This window comes from Natator depressus, chromosome 1 (assembly GCF_965152275.1).
Source record: "Natator depressus isolate rNatDep1 chromosome 1, rNatDep2.hap1, whole genome shotgun sequence".
Taxonomy (NCBI): domain Eukaryota; kingdom Metazoa; phylum Chordata; order Testudines; family Cheloniidae; genus Natator; species Natator depressus.
In genome coordinates this window covers 202,260,198-202,282,857 of record NC_134234.1, presented here as the reverse complement: position 1 = coordinate 202,282,857, position 22,660 = coordinate 202,260,198, and the positions used below count along the sequence as shown (strand labels likewise).

Here is a 22,660-nt window from a genome sequence, read left to right as displayed (position 1 = left end):
GAGTCTACAGCATGTTTGCTGCTTGACAAGTGCAAGAATCTCCTGCTGCATATCTCTGTCCTTTTCATGTCCCTTTCTCCTCTCTGCTCTATCCCTGTCCATGAGGGTGAGCCTCCAAGCGGTAGCGGGTTTACAATGGTGCCAGTGATGCCATGCCCCACACTCGGAAGGGGCCCATAATCCCTCCCCTGACATGTAGAGGGTGAGCCCAGCAGGCGCTGGCCCTTGGGCTGGTGCAGGAGGCCAACCCACAGAGTGCACAGAGCCACCTGCAGGGGGCAGCCCCCCAGCACTGCACCCTGGGCTCGGTGAAGTGGTTGGAGCCGCCGAGGCTTGGAAGCAGGGCAGCCAGGAGGAGCAGCAGCAAGTGTGGCCATGGGGAGGGGACCCCCAGCCTCAGGTGGCTGTGCCCCAAAGCATGGTGCTGGGGGTGCTTCACTACTGGGCCCACGTTCCACTGTCCGGGGCATGGCTCCTTCGGGCACTGGGCTCCATTCTGCAGCTGTGGGGCACAGATCGTGGCTCTGTGCCCCTCCCTTTGGAGCTGCCACCGCGGCTCAGCCCCCTCCCAGCCTCTGGTGGGGCGGTCATGTCCCCTCCCCCTCATCCTGGGTCCCCTATGCCCTGGGGCGGAGGGATAGCTCAGTGGTTTGAGCATTGCCCTGCTAAACCCAGGGTTGTGAGTTCAGTCCTTGAGAGGGCCATTTAGGGATCTGGGGCACAAATTGGGGATTGGTCCTGCTTTGAGCAGGGGGTTACATTAGATGACCTCCTGAGGTCCCTTCCAATCCTGATATTCTATGATTCTATGCAGTCCCCTTCCCAGATTAGTCTGAGGCGGGCAGGCATCCCCTGCGGCTAGGGATTCCCCACTGCTGAGGTCAGCGCTAAGTCCGGACACTTGTCCCAACCCTTTCTGCTGCCAGTGCTGGCCGGTGTGGAGGTGAGCCTTGGTCCAAGCTGCAGCCAGATGAGGCCTGGCCCGGTTCAGAGAACAGGGGTGGATCGTCAGCAGGGGGTGAATCGAGCGTGGGGTGCCTCATAGCGGTCCATCTGGGATTTCGGGGTGGGGACCGGTTTGGGAATAGAGGTTTGGGAGCCAGGAGCCCTGTTCCGGTAGGCAGTGGGGAGTTTTGGGTCAAGAGGGGTTGGCTCATAGAGGGGTCTGATCCAGTTTGGGCTGGAAGGGGGTCTGGTCCAGTTTGGGGGTTTCGGTCTGGGGAGGGGTCCGGGTCTGGTCCAGTCCGGGGGGGGGAGGGGTCGTTGTGGGGAGGGATGTGGGCCAGGTCCAATTTGAAGGGTTGGCCGAGTCTCTTAGGTGCACAGCTGGTCCTGATCCTAGTCTCTGTACCTCTCTGCCTGCAGGGAAGGACTAGCAAGTAGCGTGACAAGATGTTCCATTTTTAAAGGGACAGTCCCGGTTTTTGGGACTTTTTCTTATATAACGCTATATATATAATGCTATATATATATACCTATTACGCTCCACCCCCTGTCCTGTTTTTTCACAGTTGCTGTCTGGTAACTAGCAAGTCTAGTATGAATAATGGTGCTATAAGTAAAATGTATTGAAGTTTTTCATATTTTGTGTTTTTAAAATGTTTTGAAGTTTTAAATCTGCCCCAATTTCATACCAAAATTTAATTCAAGCCCTGGTTGTTCATATGTGAAATGTGAAGGGTGAGATAGTGTGATGGTTCCCTTTTAGTGAGAGCAGCACATGGCTGGTGGTTTTGGTCAGCTTTGGCTTTTGTTAGTTGTTTTTACCCACTGTGTTTTATTTTGTATGTTTTCTTTTCTAATTTATTTGTTGTACACGTGTGTGTATTCTTTTGTCCAAAGGCTACCATTGCTGGTACTCTCGGGGCAGCCACCTCCACCTGTAACTTTAACTTGTGAATTTTGTAAATAAAACCTGTGCAGCTGTGTGCTGTGTCAAAAACAACTTCTGTGTCGAGCTCCAGTCTTTTACAATTATACCCCATGGGGGCCCACAAATGTTTGGCACCAGGCCCAAGGTTAATCCGGCCCTGCCTCTAAGCCTTCTGCTCAGTATTCGAAGCAGTGGAGGCTTGCAGGATCTCTTGGAATATGTCATCTCACGTCCTCTTCCTTCTCCTCCTTATCTCAGAGACTTTGCGGTCAGAAGGGACCATCATGATCATCTTATCTGGCTGAGCTGCTCTGCTGGTGTGGATGGAGAGACCCCCAGGCCACGTTTCCAGCTGCAAAAGATAAAAGGCACAGAGGTACTATTGTGAGTGTATTTGTGAGATAAATGGAAATGTGGTACACTGAATTCAGTCCCCTTGACCCACACAAGTTACAAGCACTACATTCTCAGTTCTCCTTGGGATTCATAGGCATGGCACCAGTCCCAGCCATGGTATCCCGGGAAGGTAGGGGGCGAATTGGGGAAATAAGGGGGCGATAGATCACAGGCATAAGTATATGTGCATAAATAAGGTCCTGCTTGAATCGCAGGATGTTCTATAAATAATTGTGGCTGAGCAGTGGACAAGATGTGGGAAATCATGGAAAAGTAATGGACCTTTACTAATAATGGTAGTTTAAAAAAGCCGATTTTCAGCTTGGAAAAGAGACGGCTAAGGGGATATATGATTGAGGTCTATAAAATCATGACTGGTATAAAGAAAGTAGATAAGGACGTGTTGTTTACTACTTCTCGTAACACAAGAACTAGGGGTCACCAAATGAAATGAATAAACAGCAGGTTTAAAACAAATAAAAGGAAGTATTTCTTCCCACAACGCACAGTCAGCCTATGGAACTCCTTGCCAGAGAATGTTGTGAAGGCTAAGACCATAACAGGGTTCAAAAGAGAACTATGTAAATTCATGGAGGATAGGTCCATCAATGGCTATTAGCCAGGATGGGCAGGAATGGTGTCCCTAGCCTCTGTTTGCCAGAAGCTGGGAATGAGCGACAGGGGATGGATCACTTTTTCATTACCTGTTCTGTTCATTCCCTCTGGGGCACCTGGCATTGGCCACTGTCAGTAGACAGGATACTGGGCTAGATGGACCCTTGGTCTGACCCAGTAGGGCCATTCTTATGTTCTTATTTCTTTAAGAAAAATTTGCTGGAATGATATAAACACTCAAGTATTATGTTATGCCTGCTAATTTTTTTGATAACCAGACGTTTTTCTGCAACTATATTATATTTATTTTTTAAAAAGTGACTGGTACAATATACAATTCAGGAGATTAAAAGTCTTAACACAACTGCTGTAGAAACAAGTCCAGTCACTTTAGCCTTTTACATTTTACAGGCATTGAATATTAGTGCGGTACACCCTGCTACAGGGGTCTCCTTCACGCCCTCTCTTTGCATTGTGAAGACTTGTCTGTACTGAGATACTGCACGCTCGGCGTCCACAGAATTAGGCAAGATTGATAGTGATCGCTTTGCTGTCCCTGCTAACTCTAGAAAATGCTGTAGAACTTTAGGTGAATCCCAAAACAAGATCATTTCATTCACATTCACTTGCAAAACATTTGTATGGGGAAAGCTGTGCTGTAGCTTCATGGCCAAACATAGGGATTGCCTCCAGAAGAAGTGCCTGCTCTGATAACGTGTTCACTTGTTTCACATCAAATACCTGAACTGCTTTCATCAATGGCAGTCCAGGCTACGTGAACCTTGATCCTTGTTAAGCAGGTCTGGCAACACTTTCCTCAGTAGTATTCTTTCAGTTTGTTTGCTGTTTTCTTGAACACTCCTTGTAAAAACACATTCCGCTCTGCATCTTCGCTGTGCTTTTCCTTTGCATCGGAGTCTGCCCAGTGTGTCAAATCCATACAGTGTTGTACGATTGATGGACAGAAATAGAACACATCTAAAAAGATTTGATGGTTTTCACCAATGGTTTGGCATTCCAAAATTAACTATAGCAAGTTCACGGTGTTTAAAAGCGAGATCAGGCTGTCCATTATTTGAGTATCAGGTGAAATCACCATTTCACTTTCAACAAACTCGCCTTAGTCACTTACATGCTCAGCACAGTAAAGAACTACTTCAAAGCACGAATTCTATTGTGTCACTACTGGTTCTGGAAAGGGAGGCACTTGGTCAGGAGGATTAAGCTGTTTTTTTCCTGCAAAGAAAGTCTGGAAACACAGTTTGTGAGCTGTGCAGTGTTTAAACATTTTTGTCATAGCAGCAGTGAATTTCTTGACTTCAGAAAAATGAATGCACCACTGATTGCTGCCAGAATTACAATATGCTCATTGCACTTTACATGCATTGAATTAGGAAGTAGCCCCTGTAGAACCTGATTATATGCTTGAGTGCAGTATGTTGCATTGTCTGTCATGTCCTGTAGATCTTATTAAAGTCTATATCAAAATTGGTCAGGAACTTGCCGGCCAATGGGAGCTGCGGAGCCGGTGCTCGGGGCAGGGGCAGTGCGTGGAGCCCCCACGGCGGCCCCTGAGCCGGAAGGCCATGCCGGCTTCTTCCCGGGAGCCGTGTGGAGCCAGGCAGGGAGCCTGCCAGGCCCGCTGCACCACCACCGCCAACGGACTTTTAGCAGCCTGGTCGGCGGTGCTGACCGGAGCCACCAGGGTCCCTTTTTGACCGTGTGTCCCAGTCGGAAACCAGACACCTGGCAACCCTACCCAGCTCCAGCGTGGCCAAGGGGCAGGGCCTGGGGAGAGGAGGAGCGGGGCCCCGCAGCTCTACCCAGGCGGCTCCTGCAGGGATCTCGGGTTAATCCGCCACTGGGAAGAGGGCTGCAGCGAGGGTAGAGGGTTGATGGAGACGGGGGGCTATGGGAGAGGCAGAGGGATGGAGGGGGGTACGGGGCCAGGAGAGAGGGGGGGTGATGAGGGCGATGGGGCAAGAGAGGGGGTGTGGGTTGGCGGGAGGGGGCTGGCGGAGCCGAGGGGGGCTGGGGACGGGCGCGGTGGGGAGCCAGGCGCCGACAGGAGGCGGGCTGGCTTGGAGGTGGTGCCAGGGACGCTGCCGCGCAGTAGGGGCCGGACCACGATTTAGTTTCAGTTTCAGTCTGGGGGCGGCGTCGCCTGGGTTTGTGCAGCGCGGCGCCCCGCAGCAGACTGCAGCGAACGCGCCGGGCCCGCGCAGCCCGGTCCGGACCCGCGAGCCGACATGGGGCCCGCCGGCCGCCTCTCCGCGCTCGGGCTGCTGCTGCTGAGCGCCCTGCTGGGTAAGGGCGGCTGCCGCCTCCCTCCCTCCCTTCCCGCCTCGCCGCCGGGACCGCGTGCGAGAAGCTCCCCGCCGTCCCGGGGCCCCGACCCGCACCTCGCGCAGCAACGCTGCGCAGAGGGGGTGGCTTTGCCCCGGGGTCCGGGCCGTGCCTGGGCTTCACTGGGGCGGGAAGTGCGAGGGAACTGGAAGGGCTGAGGCTGGGTCCCGGGGGAGCGAGACCGGGAAGCCACAGGGCGGGCCGGGCCGGCCCCGACTAGTTACTCGTGGGGGCGGGCGGAGGGTTCTTCCTGGGATTGTTTGTTATAAAAAGCCTTTTCCCAACCCGGAAAAGTTGTTTTCAGTCTGAATGAAAGTGAAGGGTCTGGGCCAGCTCCCCCTGCAATTACAGGGACAGCGGGGACGCGCCCAGAAAAAGGGAGGGTGGAAATGGCTTCTTCCTTCTTCCTAGCTGCTCCTTGCCCATGCCAGTGTCTTATCTGGGGCCAGTGGTGCACACACACACAAAGTTTATGGTTCTGGATGCTTGCCAGCCCCACAGAGGTGACACAATTGTGAGCTGAAGTCTGTTCCTCTTTGTGTCTCAGGAACAGAATTATTTGCTAAGAGCTCAAACCTCCAATTAGGGTGACCAGATGAAACGGACAAAATATCGGGACACATGGGGGAAGCAAAAAAACCCCCCAAAACAAAAACCTGCCGGAGCGGCCAAAGCTACAGTATTGGGACAAATGGTGTCCCGACCGTGCATCGGTCGGGACGCGGGACAAAGAACTAAAAATCAGGACAGTCCTTAGGACGTCTGGTCACCCTTCCTACAATTGCCTTGACGTGGGCAAACCCAGGCAAAATGTCACTGGGTCTCAGTGTGTGTGTGTGTGTCCACGTGGAGTCATTTGCAGGATGAAGGCCTAGGTCGGGGTAGTCAATTATTTTCTGTCAGGGTCCAAGTTTCTTGGTCAAGGTATAGTCAAGGTCCAGACTCCAGAGAAAGTAGTAATAGGATTTCAGGGTCTGTTCAAAAGCATCTGGTGGTCTGGATTTGGCTTATTGTCTGCTGATTGACTACCGCAGCCTAGGTTTCTATCATTTACACCTCTGTACACCCGCTGAGGAAAATGGAATTACACAGATATTGTTAAGGGCCTATCTTGGCTCAGAGAATTTTTAGTGCTGGTGATGAAGCATGTGGCAGAAAGAATCCATCTGGGGTTTTGCAGGGCTGACCATCAGAAAAATAATAATAATTTGACCTGTAAACCGAGCACATTTAATCTGGAATCACTGAGGCCTGGTCTACACATAAAATGTAGGTTGACCAGGACTGGACTGCCAATTAGGAACATTAGGCACATGCCTAGGAATGCCGTTCTAGGGGCGCCTTACCTTTTGGGTGACCAGGCAGCAAATGTGAAAAATTGGGACAGGGGGTGGGGAGTAATAGGGGCCTATATAAGAAAAAGACCCAAAAATTGGGACTGTCCCTATAAAATTGGGACATCTGGTCACCCTATTTACTTCTCTAAAACTGTGTGCAACACAAAGATCAGCTGTAGGCATCAGGGTGCTGAAGATGCTGTGCCTAGGGGCGTGTAAGATGTAAATCTGGCCCTGAGGTGGGCCTAGCTATGTTGCTCAAGACTGTAAAAAATTTCACTCTCTGAGCACAGTAGTTAGGTCAGGGGCAGGCAAACTTTTTGGCCTGAGGGCCCCATCAGGTTTCTGAAATTGTATGGAGGACTGGTTAGGGGAGGCTGTGCCTCCCCAAACAGCCAGGCATGGCCTGGCTCCTGCCCTCATCCAACCCTCCTGCTTCTCGCCCCCTGACGGCCCCCCCGGGACTCCTGCCCCATCCAAACTCCCCTGTTCCCTGACGGCTCCCCGGGGACTCCTGCCCCATCCATACACCTCCCTCCCCTCTCTCGGTCCCTTGACTGCCCCTGGACCGCCCACCCCAACTGTCCCCCGCTGCCCCATCCAACCCCCCCCTTCTTCCTGACTGCCCCCCTGAGACCCCTGCCCCATCCAACCACCCCTTTTCTTTGACTGCCCCCGGACCCCTTGCCCCTAACTGCCCCCCCATTCAACCCCCCCCTCTGACTGCCCAGGACCCCTGCCCTATCCACCCCCCCGCTCCCTGTCCCCTGACCACTCCCTGCCACCCCATCCAACCCCTCCTCTCCTTCCTCACTACCCCCCTGGGACCCCTTTTCCCATTCAACCCCCGCTCCCTGCCCTCTGACCACCCCGACCCCTATCCACGCCCCTGACCACCCCCCCCCCCCCGCAACTGCCCTGCCCTCTATCCAACCCCCCTCCTGCTCCCTGTCCCCTTATTGCACTGCCTGGAGCACCGGTGGCTGGCAGTGTGGCTGCACCAGGACAGGCTGCCGCGCCGCACAACATAGAGCACTGGGTCAGGCCGGGCTCTGCTGCCCGGCCGTCCAGAGCATTGCGCTGCGGTGCGGAGGGGGGATAGCCTCCCAGGCCAGGAGCTCAGGGGCAGGATGGTCCCACGGGCCGTAGTTTGCCCACCTCTGAGTTAGGTTAACCTAACTCCTAGTGAAGACACGACTAGGTTGACGGAAAGCTGCTTTCTGTATTACCTACATTGACGAGAAAACCCCTTCAGTTGATGTAGGGAGCATCTACACTACAGTACTGCAGCTGTGCTGCTGTCGTGTAGATTTACCCAGAGAGACAACAGGACCCCAGGATGTGAATATTTCAGAGCCACTTTTCAGATCAGAAACACACTTTAAATAATTGCACAGGTTTATAAGATTTTGGGCTTTTTCCAACAGAAGAAATACATTGGTGCTGCAGGAAAGCATCAGAAACACGTGGTAATATCACAGATCTTATGATTAAATATAGTGATCAGTACAAGGTAATGTGGTGGTGTTCATTCACATCCAGCCCTCCCCCAATTGCGTTCGGGACAGCAAAAATATCCTTGTTGTTTGCAAATTGGATACAATTAACTTAGGCTTGAATAGAGACTGGGAGTGGCTAAGTCATTATGCAAGGTAACCTATTTCCCCTTGTGCTGGAAATAGCCCACCTTGATTATCATACACATTGTTAGGAGAGTGATCACTTTAGATAAGCTATTACCAGCAGGAGAGTGGGGTGGGGGGAGAGAAAACCTTTTGAAGTGATAAACACCCATTTTTTCATGGTCTGTGTGTATTAAAAACATCCTCACTGCATTTTCCACTTTTATGCATCCGGTGAAGTGAGCTGTAGCTCACGAAAGCTTATGCTCAAATAAATTGGTTAGTCTCTAAGGTGCCACAAGTACTCCTTTTCTTTTTGTGAATACAGACTAACATGGCTGCTACTCTGAAACTTGTTGTGTACTTTACATTTTGTCTGTCAGTAACTCTGGGGAAGTGTTGAGCTTCACTGCCTTTTGTTGATAGAAATTCTAGACATATTTGGCATTTCTTAATCAGAGTGGGATAAAAATACTGAATGTGACAGAATTATTCCTGGCTGCTTGATACTAGCATTTCCAGGATGGCCCCACAAATTGGAGGCAGATGGCAACCTTGCATGGTTTCTTTTAGGAACAGGTGCAAGTTTGTTGTGATCATAGTAGCATTGCAGAGGCTGGCAAACTATACTTCATGCCTTCTATGGCACTGGCTCATTGGCTTTGGTTAGATTTGGTTACTGATAAAATGGTGAATGTTTTGTATTCTGGGTTTTTACTTTTCTTTGAAAAACAAAAATTATCAGTCACGAGTTCTGTCTGGTTTACCTACTTTAAAGTAAGATTTGGAATTTTGGCAGGTGCTTAAATAACTAGTAATATTTCTCATGAAATATCAGATAGGTGACATTTTCCTCCCTCTGCTTGGAGAGAGAACTCCTAAGGATAAGGAATATATATCAGGTGCCTCTCAGCCTTTAACACTAATCAAGTAGAAACCTATCTGTACTGAAGATTACCCATTTGAAAATCATTCATCAGATGATAAGAAAAGGGATCGTTGCTATCAGAACATTAAGCTAATATGACCAAAATGGATGTTTTGAAACATGAATTCTGATTCACGATTTGTATTAATTATTTTCACATAGGAGACTTGCTTGTGACTTTTTGTGTTTAATTGGGAGTTTCCTGAGTCCATAAAACGGGATATAAGAACAAAGTTACCTTTTGTTATGATGTTGTCTTTGCTCTGTTGCTAACTGTTTCAAACCATCCCTTGGGATTACATTCCCCGGGCTCCATATAAGGTCTCTGGAGATAAGCCTCCCTCATTTAATAACCGTTGTGGGCTCCTATTCTGCAACTGGATCTCTGTGGATGGACTCCTGCACTTGCACCAAATGAAGTCAGTGGTGTTCTGCATGTACTCAGGAATCCACCCTCGTGCATCTAATTGCAGGGTCAGGATCTTGGTGTCTGCTTGATTTTCAGCAGTTTTTTTGGGCAATGATGTAGATCTGGATGTGTGGCAGTATCATATTGGTTTCAGTTATTCACTTTGAAAGATAGCAAATTATCTGAATAAGTAAATATTAATTAAAATAAATTGCAGTGGCACCTACAGGCCAACCAGGTCAGGGCTCCACTGTGCTAGACCCTGAAGAAACATATAGCAAATGCCATTCCATGCCCCAGAGAGCTTACATTTTAAAAGAGCACATAACAGGTGGATGAGGCAAATAAGGGGATCAGGGTGGGGGCGACAGGGTAACAAAAATAGTAGGGTGGGCACAATTATTAGTTAATCACGAACTGCAATCGCAGCTCACCAGCTGCCACCTCTATGGCCCCCCACACCATAGTATCTAAGTGCCTCCTCCTTTAAAAGAATTTAAAACCACACTATATCTGCTTTGTCTTTCTGAGTCTGTCTATTTTTGTCCCCTGCCCTTGCCAGTGTTTGTCCAAAATGGCACTGATGATGAAAGTGGCAAGGTGATAATGCTCTAGAAATGCCAAGTGCACACAGTAGAGGCACAGTGGCATTTCTAGAGCAAATAAGGCCCTGTTCCTGCCACTTGTTCATCTACAGAGCTTTGCACACTCTCAGAACCCCACTGAATACATTTTACTCTGCATGGGTGCAAGAGTCTGTCCATGTGAAACAAGTTGCAGGATCAGGGCTCAAATGAGTATACCAAGAGTGAAATCCTGGCTTTATTGAAGTCTCCCATTGACTTCAGCAGGGCCAGAGTTTCATGCCAAGATCACAGAGGAGAAGTAAATAGATATGTTGAAGAAGTAATGTTTCCACACACTCACACTGCGACATGTGGACACATTGGCTGGTGGATGCGCTCTCAAGAGTTAGGAAACTCTTTTATTGTTCCTGGACTATTTACCTGTCTTTTACCTGACATTTAAAAATCTTACTCTTTTCCTAAACTCATTTGACTTTTGCTATATTTCCTCAGTACTTAGGTTGGGGGAGGGAGGGTTTCCTTTTGTTTCTCCTTCAGTTTGGAGAAGAGGAGATGTGAATGTTCTTAAAAATCGATGCAGCCTGTATGAAATAGAGAGGTACTTTATTCTGTGTTGATAAGTGGACAGAAGGATAGTGGTGCGCATCTCTCATGGTAGAGCAAACACACTTTCTTTCCCCACAATTTAAAGGAGACCTGAAAAAAAAAAATATTTGTCTTCTGCCCTCCTTTTGTTTTTTCATGATAGGTAAGGAAAACCTGATAATTTTTTAAACAAAACATCCAGGTTTTTTTGTTTTTGTTTTTTTTAATTCCGCTTGCTTTTACCTTACAAATATGAGGAACATCTGGTCTTTGATTTTGTTGGATGTTTCCCTGGGTGACTCAGCTCTATTGGGAGTTGTTTCCGTTTTTAACTGTAGGGGGCAGGAAAATTGATTCTTTATTAAACAGATATTTTCTTCCAACTGAATTAAATAGGTGTTAAAACCAAAGAGTTTTAAACAGTCTGAATGAAAATTCCTTTCCCTCTCAGTTATTTGGGTTTCATTCCTTCATATCTATGATGAAGTCATCCCATATAACCATCAATTCTCCATTGAGTTGTCCAGGATAAGCAGGGTAGACAAGACCTGAATTTCTAATGTAAAAAATGTAGGCAAAAACCCCTAAACAAACAAACCAACCAACCACCTTTACAGCCTTTCTTTATAGATAAAAAAATAAGCAAAAAGGGGCACAAATCCTTTTTTCCCCTTTGCTGGATGACAAGGGAGGGAAAAAAGCCTAATTTGGTTAATATGTCTATTGTCAAACTAACCCAGCCTTTCTGGAGTAAGTTGCTATGGGCCAAATTCTTCTGTGAGCTGCACAAACAGCTCTTTGGCCCCCGTGGTTCACAGCTCTTTGCCACAAAAGCCCTGCTTTGGCCACTTGATAGGGGAGTTGCTATCTTGTGCAGTAGCTACACTGCATTTTGGAGTGAGCGGGAGCAAGCCTCGCAGACAGGTTGACAGACTCAGGCTAGCCCCGGCTCATGCCTGTAGCTACAGAGACAGCTCTTTTAAGCTGTGGCTCAGGCTGGAGCTTGGGCCCTAGAGTCTAGGGAGGGGAGTGGGCTTCAGATCCCAAGCCACACTTGAAACGCTGTCTATACAGCTAGTTTTAGGGCACTAGCACAAGTCCCAATAGCCCGATTCTGTCGACCCAGGCTGGGAGGCTCGCTTTGTTCACACCAAAATATAGTTAGACATATCAAGTGGCCAAAGCAGGGCTTTTGTGGCAAAGAGCTTCAACCACACTGTGAATCAGAATTCATGTTTCAAAACATCCATTTTGGTCAAATTAGCTTAATGTTCTGATAGCAACGATCCCTTTTATCATCATCTGATGAATGATTTTCAAATGGGTAATCTTCAGTACAGATAGGTTTCTACTTGATTAGTGTTAAAGGCTGAGAGGCACCTGATATATATTCCTTATCCTTAGGAGTTCTCTCTCCAAGCAGAGGGAGGAAAATGTCACCTATCTGATATTTCATGAGAAATATTACTAGTTATTTAAGCACCTGCCAAAATTCCAAATCTTACTTTAAAGTAGGTAAACCAGACAGAACTCGTGACTGATAATTTTTGTTTTTCAAAGAAAAGTAAAAACCCAGAATACAAAACATTCACCATTTTATCAGTAACCAAATCTAACCAGAGCCAGTGCCATAGAAGGCATGAAGTATAGTTTGCCAGCCTCTGCAATGCTACTATGATCACAACAAACCTTCACCTGTTCCTAAAAGAAACCATGCAAGGTTGCCATCTGCCTCCAATTTTGTGGGGCCATCCTGGAAATGCTAGTATCAAGCAGCCAGGAATAATTCTGTCACATTCAGTATTTTCATCCCACTCTGATTAAGAAATGCCAAATATGTCTAGAATTTCTATCAACAAAAGGCAGTGAAGCTCAACACTTCCCCAGAGTTATTGACGGACAAAATGTAAAGTACACAGCAAGGATATTTTTGCTGTCTCGAAAGCAATTGGGGGAGGGCTGGATGTGAATGACCACCCCCACATTACCTTGTACTGATCACTATATTTAGTCATAAGATCTGTGATATCACCGTGTGTTTCTGGTGCTTTCCTGCAGCACCAATGTATTTCTTCTGTTGGAAAAAGCCCAAAATCTTATAAACCTGTGCAATTATTTAAAGTGTGTTTCTGATCTGAAAAGTGTCTACTTCAGGCTGAAAATTTTTGGAAGATTTTAGCCAAAATGGTTCAGATGTTTGAGAACAAGGCTAGTGTTTGGGGGGGACAATACATTGTTTTGCCCATATTAAATTCTGGTGACCTTTTCTTTGAACAGTGCTGGTGCCCCATGCTTTTGGAGCAGGGACTTGAAATTTGGCAAGGAAGAGGGGGCCTTTGTGTCAAGGATGTGCCTTTTACATCCTTGTGAAAATCAGATTGAATTTGGACAAGTTATAAGCCTTTGGAAAAAAAAAAAATCACAATTCATACCTGGGCAACCTTAATTTGAGGACTTCCTAAGTTTTATGTGCTTGACTTTGCAGTCTTAATGTTCTTTTACCATAGTTTGTGTGTGTAATATTATATATACTAGATACAGAATGACTCAAACAATAGTTTAGATAACTGGGGACTGATTAAATGTATTTTCTTTTTTGGCATAGTATGCACCCGGTCTCAAGATCAAGAGTCTGTGTTTGCGATTGTGGGAGAAGAGTTTACTTTTTCACCAAAATTTAAGGGTGCTATACACGAAGTTACCTGGATGAAAAGAAAAAATAAAGTGGCTGAATGGGAAGGTGGTGGGTTGCCTACGTATTTTTCTAGCTTTGAAGAGAGAGGACAGCTTGACACATCTTCTGGCAATTTGACCATCAAAAAGTTAAACCTTCGTGATGCTGCAGAGTATGAGGCACAGGTTGTAACTGACGATAACCAGCTCCAGTATACAAAATTTGTATTTGAAGTATTGGGTAAGTAGTGGATAAGTAGTAAAACAATTTGCAGCTGTTGTCTCCTTAAAAAGTGAAAAGAAGTTAACTGTAAACTATCAAAATGCGAAGGAAAGATAAGAAGAATAGTAAGAGGCCAATGTAGCTCCAGCAGGAGCTCTTTAATGACCTGAAAAATCCAAAAAATATTACAAGAAGAGGAAACTTTGACAAACCACTAAGGAGGAGTACTAAAGAATAGTATAAGCATGTAGGGACAAAATTAGAAAGGATAAGACAAAATGAATTATACCTAACAAGGGACAAAAAGAGGTTCTTGAAATACACTTTCGTTCATCTTTCTCTTGCTCCTAATGTAGGTCCTTTTACTCCTGGGGGAATTCTGCACCAAAAAATTAAATTCTTCATATTTTAATTGTCCAAATAACAAAATATAGTCATGCCAGTTTCAATTGTGTTGTTAATTTTATTTCAAGATACCTGTCTGCAAGTATGTTTGTAACAATACAGACAACAAAAAAGATTCAAATGTGTTTTGACAAATAGATTCCTTCCTCGGCATAGTAATACAGAACTTTGAGTAATAATACATTTAAACTACAATACATAAACTTATTTCCCTCACCCCTCAGAAGCAGTGCAAGGCCTGTGGGAGTCTGGTGTGACAGAGGAGTTGAGGGAAGTAATTGTTGGGAAGGAGCCTGGGTATGAACTTGGAGGGTCGTTGGGTGTGAGAAGTATGGAACATGGGTTTTTTGTGGGGGAAGGGGGAAATTGTTAGGGAGCCTCTCCCATACAGACCCTGGCTGACCCCTAACCACTCTCATTCAGTGAGACATATCTGCCCCCCGTCCCCATTGCACCTTCCTGTTCCCATGTTTCCCTGCACCTGCACTCAGCCACACTCCTCCCCCCATGTGGCCCTGCACCCCCTTCCCCCATGTTGCCCCCACTTGCCCTTCTGAACCCCAGTCTGTGACCCTTCAGTAACCCCATATGCCCCACGCTGTCTGTCCCCCCCCCCCCCCCCCATCCCATGCCTCCTGACCTGGCCCCATGGGCAGGGCGCTGTGAGGAATGCAGCCTCTTCTCTTCACTATCCACAGCTGGGGCTGCTCCTGCTCGAGACTGGCTGCTTTCTGCTCTGGCACCCCAGAAACCCCTGGTGGGTGAAAGGCGTAACTGCAGCACCTCTCCAGCAGAATGTATGTTATGCTAATACAAAGCACACGGGATCTTTTTATAGGGGAGAAGGCAACACGCTGCATTTATTGAAAATACAACAATTAGCATATGAATTCAATTACACAACACACACACACACACGTCCTGCAGATGGTCTTTATAGTTACCAGTCTGTCGTAGCTTGAGTTAATCTAATGGCCAGTTAGATTGAGCACGAGTGAGGAGCTGGGCTCTGTTGGTCCCGATCCGATGCTCCGAGGCTTTGCAGGACTGAACCCAGAGTTCTATGGCAAAACACCCCAGCTTTATACTTGTAAATTTCCACTTTAGTCTGTGGATTTTGCAGTGTTATTCTGTAATCGTTAGTCCTTAAATGGTGTTAATCTTGGGGTTTTCCGCTGTTATCATTTGATGGTTATTGTTGGGCTTCCCATCGTTATCTCCTATTTGTTGTCTCACCTTCGGGGGTGCCTGCCTCACCTCTGAGGTAGTCAGTGGTGCTAACATGTTTAGCGTCAGAGACAATGGATGTTTTCTGATTGTCTCCTTGTGTTTCCAAGTCTTTCACTTTTTCTTGGCCATCTGGACATTTGTAATGGCTTCACACTCATCCTTAACCATGCACACATCCTTTACTCACAAACATTTTTACAGAGACTTTCAGGCAGGATAACATTTTGGAAAGGATTATATGGTTACTAAAGGGATTACAAAAGAACCTTACACAATTTAGTTTGCAGTCCATACAAGAAGCAAGACCTTATAGCAAATACTGTAATGAAATTTTATCCTGAAACAAAAGGTGACCATAATCAGCCATAAGGACTATTCTGGGGGGAAATGCCAAAGAAACCCACCAGAGTGGCATTAAAAAAGGAGAACTACTCAAAAATGAGGAAGCTACTTAAAAGGAAATTAAGAGGAAAAGTCACAAGGCGTGAAATGCCTGCAAACATGGAGACTATTTAAAAACACCCTTAGAGATTCAAACTAAATGTATACCCCAAAAAAAAAAAAAATTGTAAGAGGACCAAAAAATGCCACTATGGTTAAACAGTAAAAGAGGCAGTTAAAGGCTAAAAGGCATTCTTTAAGATTTGGAAATCAAATCCTAGTGAGGAAAATAGAAAGTATTAATAAACTCTGGCAAGTCAAATGTAAAAGAATAATAAGGCAGGTGTAGAAAGAATTAAGAACACCTAGCTAAAGAAACAAACTAAGGACAAAAAATTTAAGTACCTCAGAAGCAGGAAGCCTGCCAAATAGTCAGTGGAGCCACTGGAGGATCGAGGTGCTAAAGGAGCATTCAAGGAAGACAAGGACACTGCAGAGAAGCTAAATGAATTCTTTGCCTCAGTATTCACTGTGGAGGATGAGAGGGAGATTCCCACACGAGCCATTCTTTTAAGGTGTCAAATCTGAGGAACTGTTCCAGACTGAGGTGTCAAAAGAGGTGGTTTTGGAACAAATTGATAAATTAAACCATAGTAAGTTACCAGAATCAGATGGTGTTCACCTGTCATGGAATGCATCACTTACCACCGGACTGGCACTTCCTCCAGGTTTCTCTGGAAATTAGTTTGAGATCGACGCCCCTGCCCATTGTCCTGCACCCTGTCACTCCTTCTACGCAGTCCTCCTGCAACCCCCTTGCAGCGTCAGGAACTGCAGCCTCCTCTTCGTGGCTCGGCCCTCCGGCCGTGTCACTATCCATGTTCCCCCCTTCCAGGGGAGGTTTAGCTCCTCAGTAGTCTAGCCACTTCCCCAGTGGCAACTGCAGTCACTTATCCTGCCACTTCCCCAGTGGCAAGTGCGGGGCACCCAGACTCAACCACTACTCCAGATGCCAGTCCAGTGACCCTGTCGATCGCAGCCTCCTGCTACACCCCTTTGACTCTACTATTGCTGCATTTCCCTGCAGCCACAGCACCCTCCTCAGTTGCAGCAGCCCATCTGGAGTTCCTTCTCTTCTCCCCAGGTTCCTGCCTGCATTACTCTGGTCCAAGGTGCTACAGGGTTGCAGCCTACTCCAGGGACAATTTTCCCTCCTTGAGCTCCAGATAGCTACTGATTCTGCTCTGCCCTGAAGCTCTTCTTATATGGGGCTGCTGGGCCCTGATTGGCCACTCCTCACAGCCCCTCTCCTATTAGCTGCTTTTCACGCAGCCTCTCTACATCTCTATTAACCCTTTCCTGCCCAGTGTAGGACGGACGCCCATCACATCACCCAAGAGTTCTGAAGGAATTCAAATATGAAATTGCAGAACTACTAACTGTAGTATGTAACCTATTGCTTAAATCATTCTCTGTACCAGATGACTAGAGGGAAGCTAATGTAATGGTTATTTTTAAAAAAGGCTCCAGAGGTAATCGTGGCAATTACAGGCCAGTAAGCTTAACTTCAGAACCAGGCAAATTGGTTGAAACTATAGTAAAGAACAAAATTATCAGTCACACAAATGAACACGATATGTTGGGGAAGAGTCAACGTGGCTTTTGTAAAGGGGAATCATTCCTCACCAATCTATTGGAATTCTCTGAGGGTGTCAGCAAGCTGATGGACAAGAGTGATCCAGTCAATATAGTGTACTTGGATTTTCAGAAAGCCTTTGAGAAGGTCCCTCACCAAAGGCTTTTAAGCAAACTAAGCTGTCATGGGATAAGAGGGAAGGTTCTCTCATGAAGGTCCACACTTCTGGAAAGACATGGACAAATTGGAGGGAGTCCACAGGATAGCAACAAAAATTATAAAAGGTTTAGAAAACCTGATCTATGAAGAAAGATTAAAATGACTGTATGCTTAGTTTTAAGAATAGACTGAGGGGAGCCCTGATAAGTCATCAAATATGTTAAGAGCTGTTATAAAGAGGATGGTGTTCAATTGTTTTCCATGTCTGCTCAAGATGGAACAAGAAGCAGTGGGCTTAATCTGCAGCAAGGGAGATTTAGGTTAGATATTAGGAAAAACTTTGTAATTATAAGGGTGGATAAGATTTGGAATAGGCTTCCAAGGGAGGTTGTGGAATCCCCATCACTGGAGATTTTACAGAACAGGTTGGGCCAACGCCTGTCAGAGAGAGTCTAGGTTTACTTGGTCCTGCCTCAGAGCTGGAAACTGGACTTGATGATTTCTTGAAGTCCCTTCCAGCCCTATATTTCTGTGATTCGATAAGAAATAGAGGGGCAACAATATTATTGGTTTGTCAAGCGAAAGAGAATCGCTCAAATATCTGAAGAAGGGAGGGTGTGCTAATCAAAGTAGCAGACTGGGAGTCAGAACTCAAGAGATTCAATTTCCAGCTTTGCCATTAACTCACTGTGCCATCTCGACAAGTCACTGAGGCCCAAGTTTCCAAAAACAGCCTCTCATTTTATGTGCCTTAATTTTTGGGTGCCTATTTCTAGACTCCTTGGGTCTGACTTTTAGAGGTCCTAAGGAACCACAGCTCCCATTGACTTCATCAGGAGCTGTAAGTGCTCAGCACTGCTGAAAATCAAGCCCAAGGAGTCTAGAAATGGACATTGAAAAATGGAGACAAACAAATTCAAGGCCTCTTTTGAAAATTTAACCTTTAATCTCTCTGTTCTTCAGTTTTCCCCTGTGTAAAAAGGAGTTTAACACCTATCTTAGAGCGTGGTTTTGAGAATTAATGTTTGTAAATCTCCATGAAGATGAAGGATCCACACAAAGTATTATTATTCGTAGCGTAAGGAGGTTTAAGACCAACAAGGACCATTAGATCTCTAGTCTGACCTCCTTATGTCACAGGCCAGAGAATTTCACCCAGTTACCCCTGTATTGAACCCAATAACTTGTGTTTGACTAAAGCATAGCTCCCTGAAAGGCATCCAGTCTTGATCTGAAGATATCAAAGACACACGGTCCACCACTCCCCTTGGTAATTTGTTCCTAAATTAGTCACCCATTGTCTTGTAATATGACAACAGAAGTCTGAAAAGCTTAAAAATGGAGAAGAAAAACAAGAAAACTTATCAGTAGCAAAAACACTTTAAGAATCCAAACTCATGGAAAAGGTGAAAGTGTCGCTCTGTTATCTCCAGCAGATTCATGTCTTTATGTTGTAATGAAGTACAGCTATGGGTCTAGGGAACAAAATTCACTTTGAAGAAAACAAGCTCCTCACCTTTTGTTTGTTATTTAGTTGCAAGGTGGTTAGTTCAGCTATTCAGCTAGTAAGCATGGGCCATATACAAGGCATGGCATTTTCTGAACAAAAACTAATATTTCACTGGTATTTGTGATACAGTTAAGTAAGATTAAGGACCAACCGAAAAGCAGCCCTCATGAACCCTGCTGGCTTATGTAGCCATGGCAGTTGCTTCTGATTCAGAGGGAGAGGTACTCCTATGTTAACATAGGGGATAACATAAGAAGATTCAGGGTATGTCTACACTACCCGTCTAGTCTAGATGTGATAAATCAATCCCTGAGCGCTCTCCCATCGACTCCTGTACTCCAGCGCTGCGAGAGGCACAGGCAGAGTCGACGGGGGAGTGGCAGCAGTCGACTCACCGTGGTGGAGACACCACGGTAAGTCGATCTAAGTACATCGACTTCAGCTACTTTGTTCACATAGCTGAAGTCGCATAACTTAGATCGATCCCCCCCCTAGTGTAGACCAGGGCTCAGTGGGACAAATTCAGAGGCTATGTGGTGTAAGATATAGAGTGTAACTGAGCCTGCAGGAGTCTAAAGTAGTATACCTTGCAGACTCGGGCTGGAAGACAAATACAGCAGGAAAAACAACTAACAGGAGGGTATCAGAAAGTGTATGTAAATGTAACCCCTCTCCCCCACCACACACTTTAACTTATGTCATGTCCACTCCTCCCACAAGCTCATAAATTACATACATCCTTTTAGCCCTCCTTTCACCCATTTCCTGGTGTGTAACTTGTACCACTTTCTACAGCATCTCTGAATTTGACCCATAAGCTTTACATTTCTCGTTTTCCCGTCTGTCTCTTATCTATAGCTCTGTCATAATTTTTGTTGTAAAAAATAATCTGTTTCAAGTTGCTGGCTGCTGGGCCCAGAAAAGTTACTTATGACCCTTGTATCAGGTGTGTCAAGTTTCATAATCAGGCAGTCTTGACTGAGACACCCTGTCACTGGTGCTGGGGAAAGGTGTGACCAAAAGTGAAAGCACTTCCTCTTGTGTTCATCTTGCCAAGAAATCTGTTTCTGTGATAGCTGATTTCTCACTTGCTCCATTTGTGCAGTCTGCAGCTAGGACATCCTCGCAACGGGCAGTGTTTTGAGCACCACTGGTCATAAAGTGCTCCACACTGCTTTCTTTATGGTAGCTGTCTGGAAAGTGATGGAACGGCCATTGGTTTTTTTGTTTGTTTGTTTGTTTGTTTGTTTATTTTTGGTGGGTTTTTTTTAAAGTCCTGAGTGATTTTGGCTCTGACTGTATTCAAGATCACTTCCCTGAGGCATCTACTAGTGGGTATTTGCACTCACATACACAACCTGCTTTTTTCAGTGCCACCGTTGTGACTTTTAGGTTGGTGGTGATCACACCTTTGCTGTTGTAGTGAACCCTTATGCTGTGGGCAAGAGACAAACTAAGCCAGTTTGTATCTCAGAGACACAGGTGAAAATCTGTAGCAACTAAGTAGAAGTGACTGGAATTGCTCTGAATTTCCAGTTATGTGACTGAGACAGAAATTGGCCTGATTTAATAAATAAATCATACACACATGCACCTGAAGAGCTTGGTTATCAAGTCTGCTTGAACTAAAGAGAAGCTTTTCTAGATGCTAGTAGCAGTCGATCCCTTATTCTTTTTGTGGACCCAGTCACCAGAGAGCGGCAGAACAGCACCCACACACTTTTGTACCTGCCGTTCTCAGCTACATGTTTAAAATGGTGGGTGCCACATTCTGTGTTTTGTTCTGATGGTGCTACTCCAGGATTTAAAAAAAAATGCTTATAAAAATAGTATTCGATCATTAGCATCCCGAAACTGCAGAGTCAGCAGAGGCCTTTTCTCCTTATTTGTTAGTAAAATACTTAGCATGCTTTGGGCCTGGAGGCCCATATCCTACAAGTTCCGTGCAGGTGGTTCTCTGTAGCTTTGCAAAGCTCATTGACTTTAGTGTCTGCTGTGCAGATGCAGGGGTCCACCTCCAAGGATCAACTTACAGAATTGAGGCCAGTAGAGGTAATAATTTATAATAATAGTACTTTCTATTGTAAGATGTCTTGGACCGATACGGTATTACCATTACTATAGAATGTTGTCGTACCTTTTCGTAAGGGAAAGCAGCACCATAGGGCAGAGAAGCAGAGTCTTACCGTAGGCCTTTAAAGAGTGGAGGGTTGATCCATCAAGGCCTCCCTACAAAAGAATTCCTATGGAAATAATTGGGAATGCTGCACAGTACAGGAGACTGCACTTTCCACAGAATGGAAACACTCGTAGGATTGGTCCTATTGTGAAGTAAAAAATAGTGACATCTGCACTTGAACCTGCTACCTTGAAAGCTTTTGTCCTGTTAAAAGAGCTGGGCCCCCAATATAGTCTAAACACTTAAGTTTGTTGTGTGTGTTACAGAACTGTAAGTATTGTTATTACTGCTTGGCAACTGAACCAAATATCCCCTATACAGCTGGGCCGTGTTTTAAACTTTACACCCACAAACAGCTAGAAAAAGCGCTCTTGAAATGCAAAACAATGTGAAGTCAAACTAATGTAGATTTTTTTTTTTCATCCAGATCCTCCTCCTCCGTCGGTATTAAATTGCAGTGTCACTAATGGTCAGATTAGAATATCGTGTGCGATACATTTCTCAAAGGATGTGCGCTACAGTTGGTATCGGGATGACATAAAAATTATTCATGCTAATAATCCTGTTCTCGAACTTAAAGAAAACGCAAACCCTTCAGAGAAAGTTTTCTGCATCAGAGAAGTCTCCAAAACAAAAATCAACGACTCAATCTCTCTGAGCGCATGCTTCTCGGAGAGTAAGTATGTGTGTAAAAAGGTCTTTGTAACAGTGAGAGGGGACCAGGGATCGAGCTGGGAAATGGGATGTTCATTTGGACTGCAGTGTTCCTCTTGATGTCTCAGGAAATTATGCATAGAGCATAAAAGGGAACAAAATGCAAAAGTCACTATAGCAGAGTCTGTATGGTGTTAAAAGTGACTTTAGAGCTGGTGAAAGGTTCTAGATTGATAGTTATCCCATTGCACAGAACATACAATGCAGGGATAGCAGTAGTGTAAACTGTCAGCTGCTACTTGGAATGAACTACTAAGGGAGAAGAGTGAGTTCAGTCTCCGTGGACAGAGTAAACCTTGGCCTCTCTGCTGAACCTGTCCATAAGGGGGTTTATCAATGTCAATTATGATGGTGGAACCTGTCCTGTAAAAACTGGACTGAGTCTATCAAATCATTTCACATAACCTGCCAAGCAGTCATCAGAGGCTAATGATTTCAATCACTACTGACCTGATCTGGATTTGCAGTGGTGTTTTAGAAAATTGGGGACGGAAATATTTTCTCTCGTCGCTGCATCGGCAAAGTCTGTGTTTTAATTAACTTGTGAAACTCAGGGCCACAGAATGTCACATGGGGTTTGTCTACACTACAGAGGCACAGGTATGGTGCTGCAGCTATGCTGTTGTAGTGCAGACACATGCTGCAGCAATGGAAAGGGTTGTCCCGTTACTGTAGTAAACGCATCCCCTCCAGAAGTGGTTGCTCGGTCAATGGGAGAATTCTTCTATTCTTCTAGCGGTGTTTACACTGGGGCTAAGGTCAGCTTAACTACATCTCTCAGGGGTGTTGACTAGGCCTGAGGCCAGGTTTAGACATTTATAGGAATAAAAAGAATATCTACAGTTCTATTGC

The 22,660-nt window shown here is 45.8% G+C and overlaps 1 protein-coding gene across 1 annotated transcript in view; it reads left to right on the top strand.

Moving 5' to 3' along the window:
* Positions 1-5,052: 5,052 nt before the first annotated feature.
* CD58 (CD58 molecule) overlaps positions 5,053-22,660 on the top strand; it is a 42,995-nt gene continuing 25,387 nt past the window's right edge. Inside the window, exons 1-3 of the mRNA XM_074947551.1 lie at positions 5,053-5,191; positions 13,304-13,612; positions 21,522-21,770. Of these exons, the coding sequence (XP_074803652.1) occupies positions 5,134-5,191; positions 13,304-13,612; positions 21,522-21,770 (616 nt within the window). The 5' untranslated portion in view covers positions 5,053-5,133. The remainder of the gene's footprint in view (positions 5,192-13,303; positions 13,613-21,521; positions 21,771-22,660) is intronic.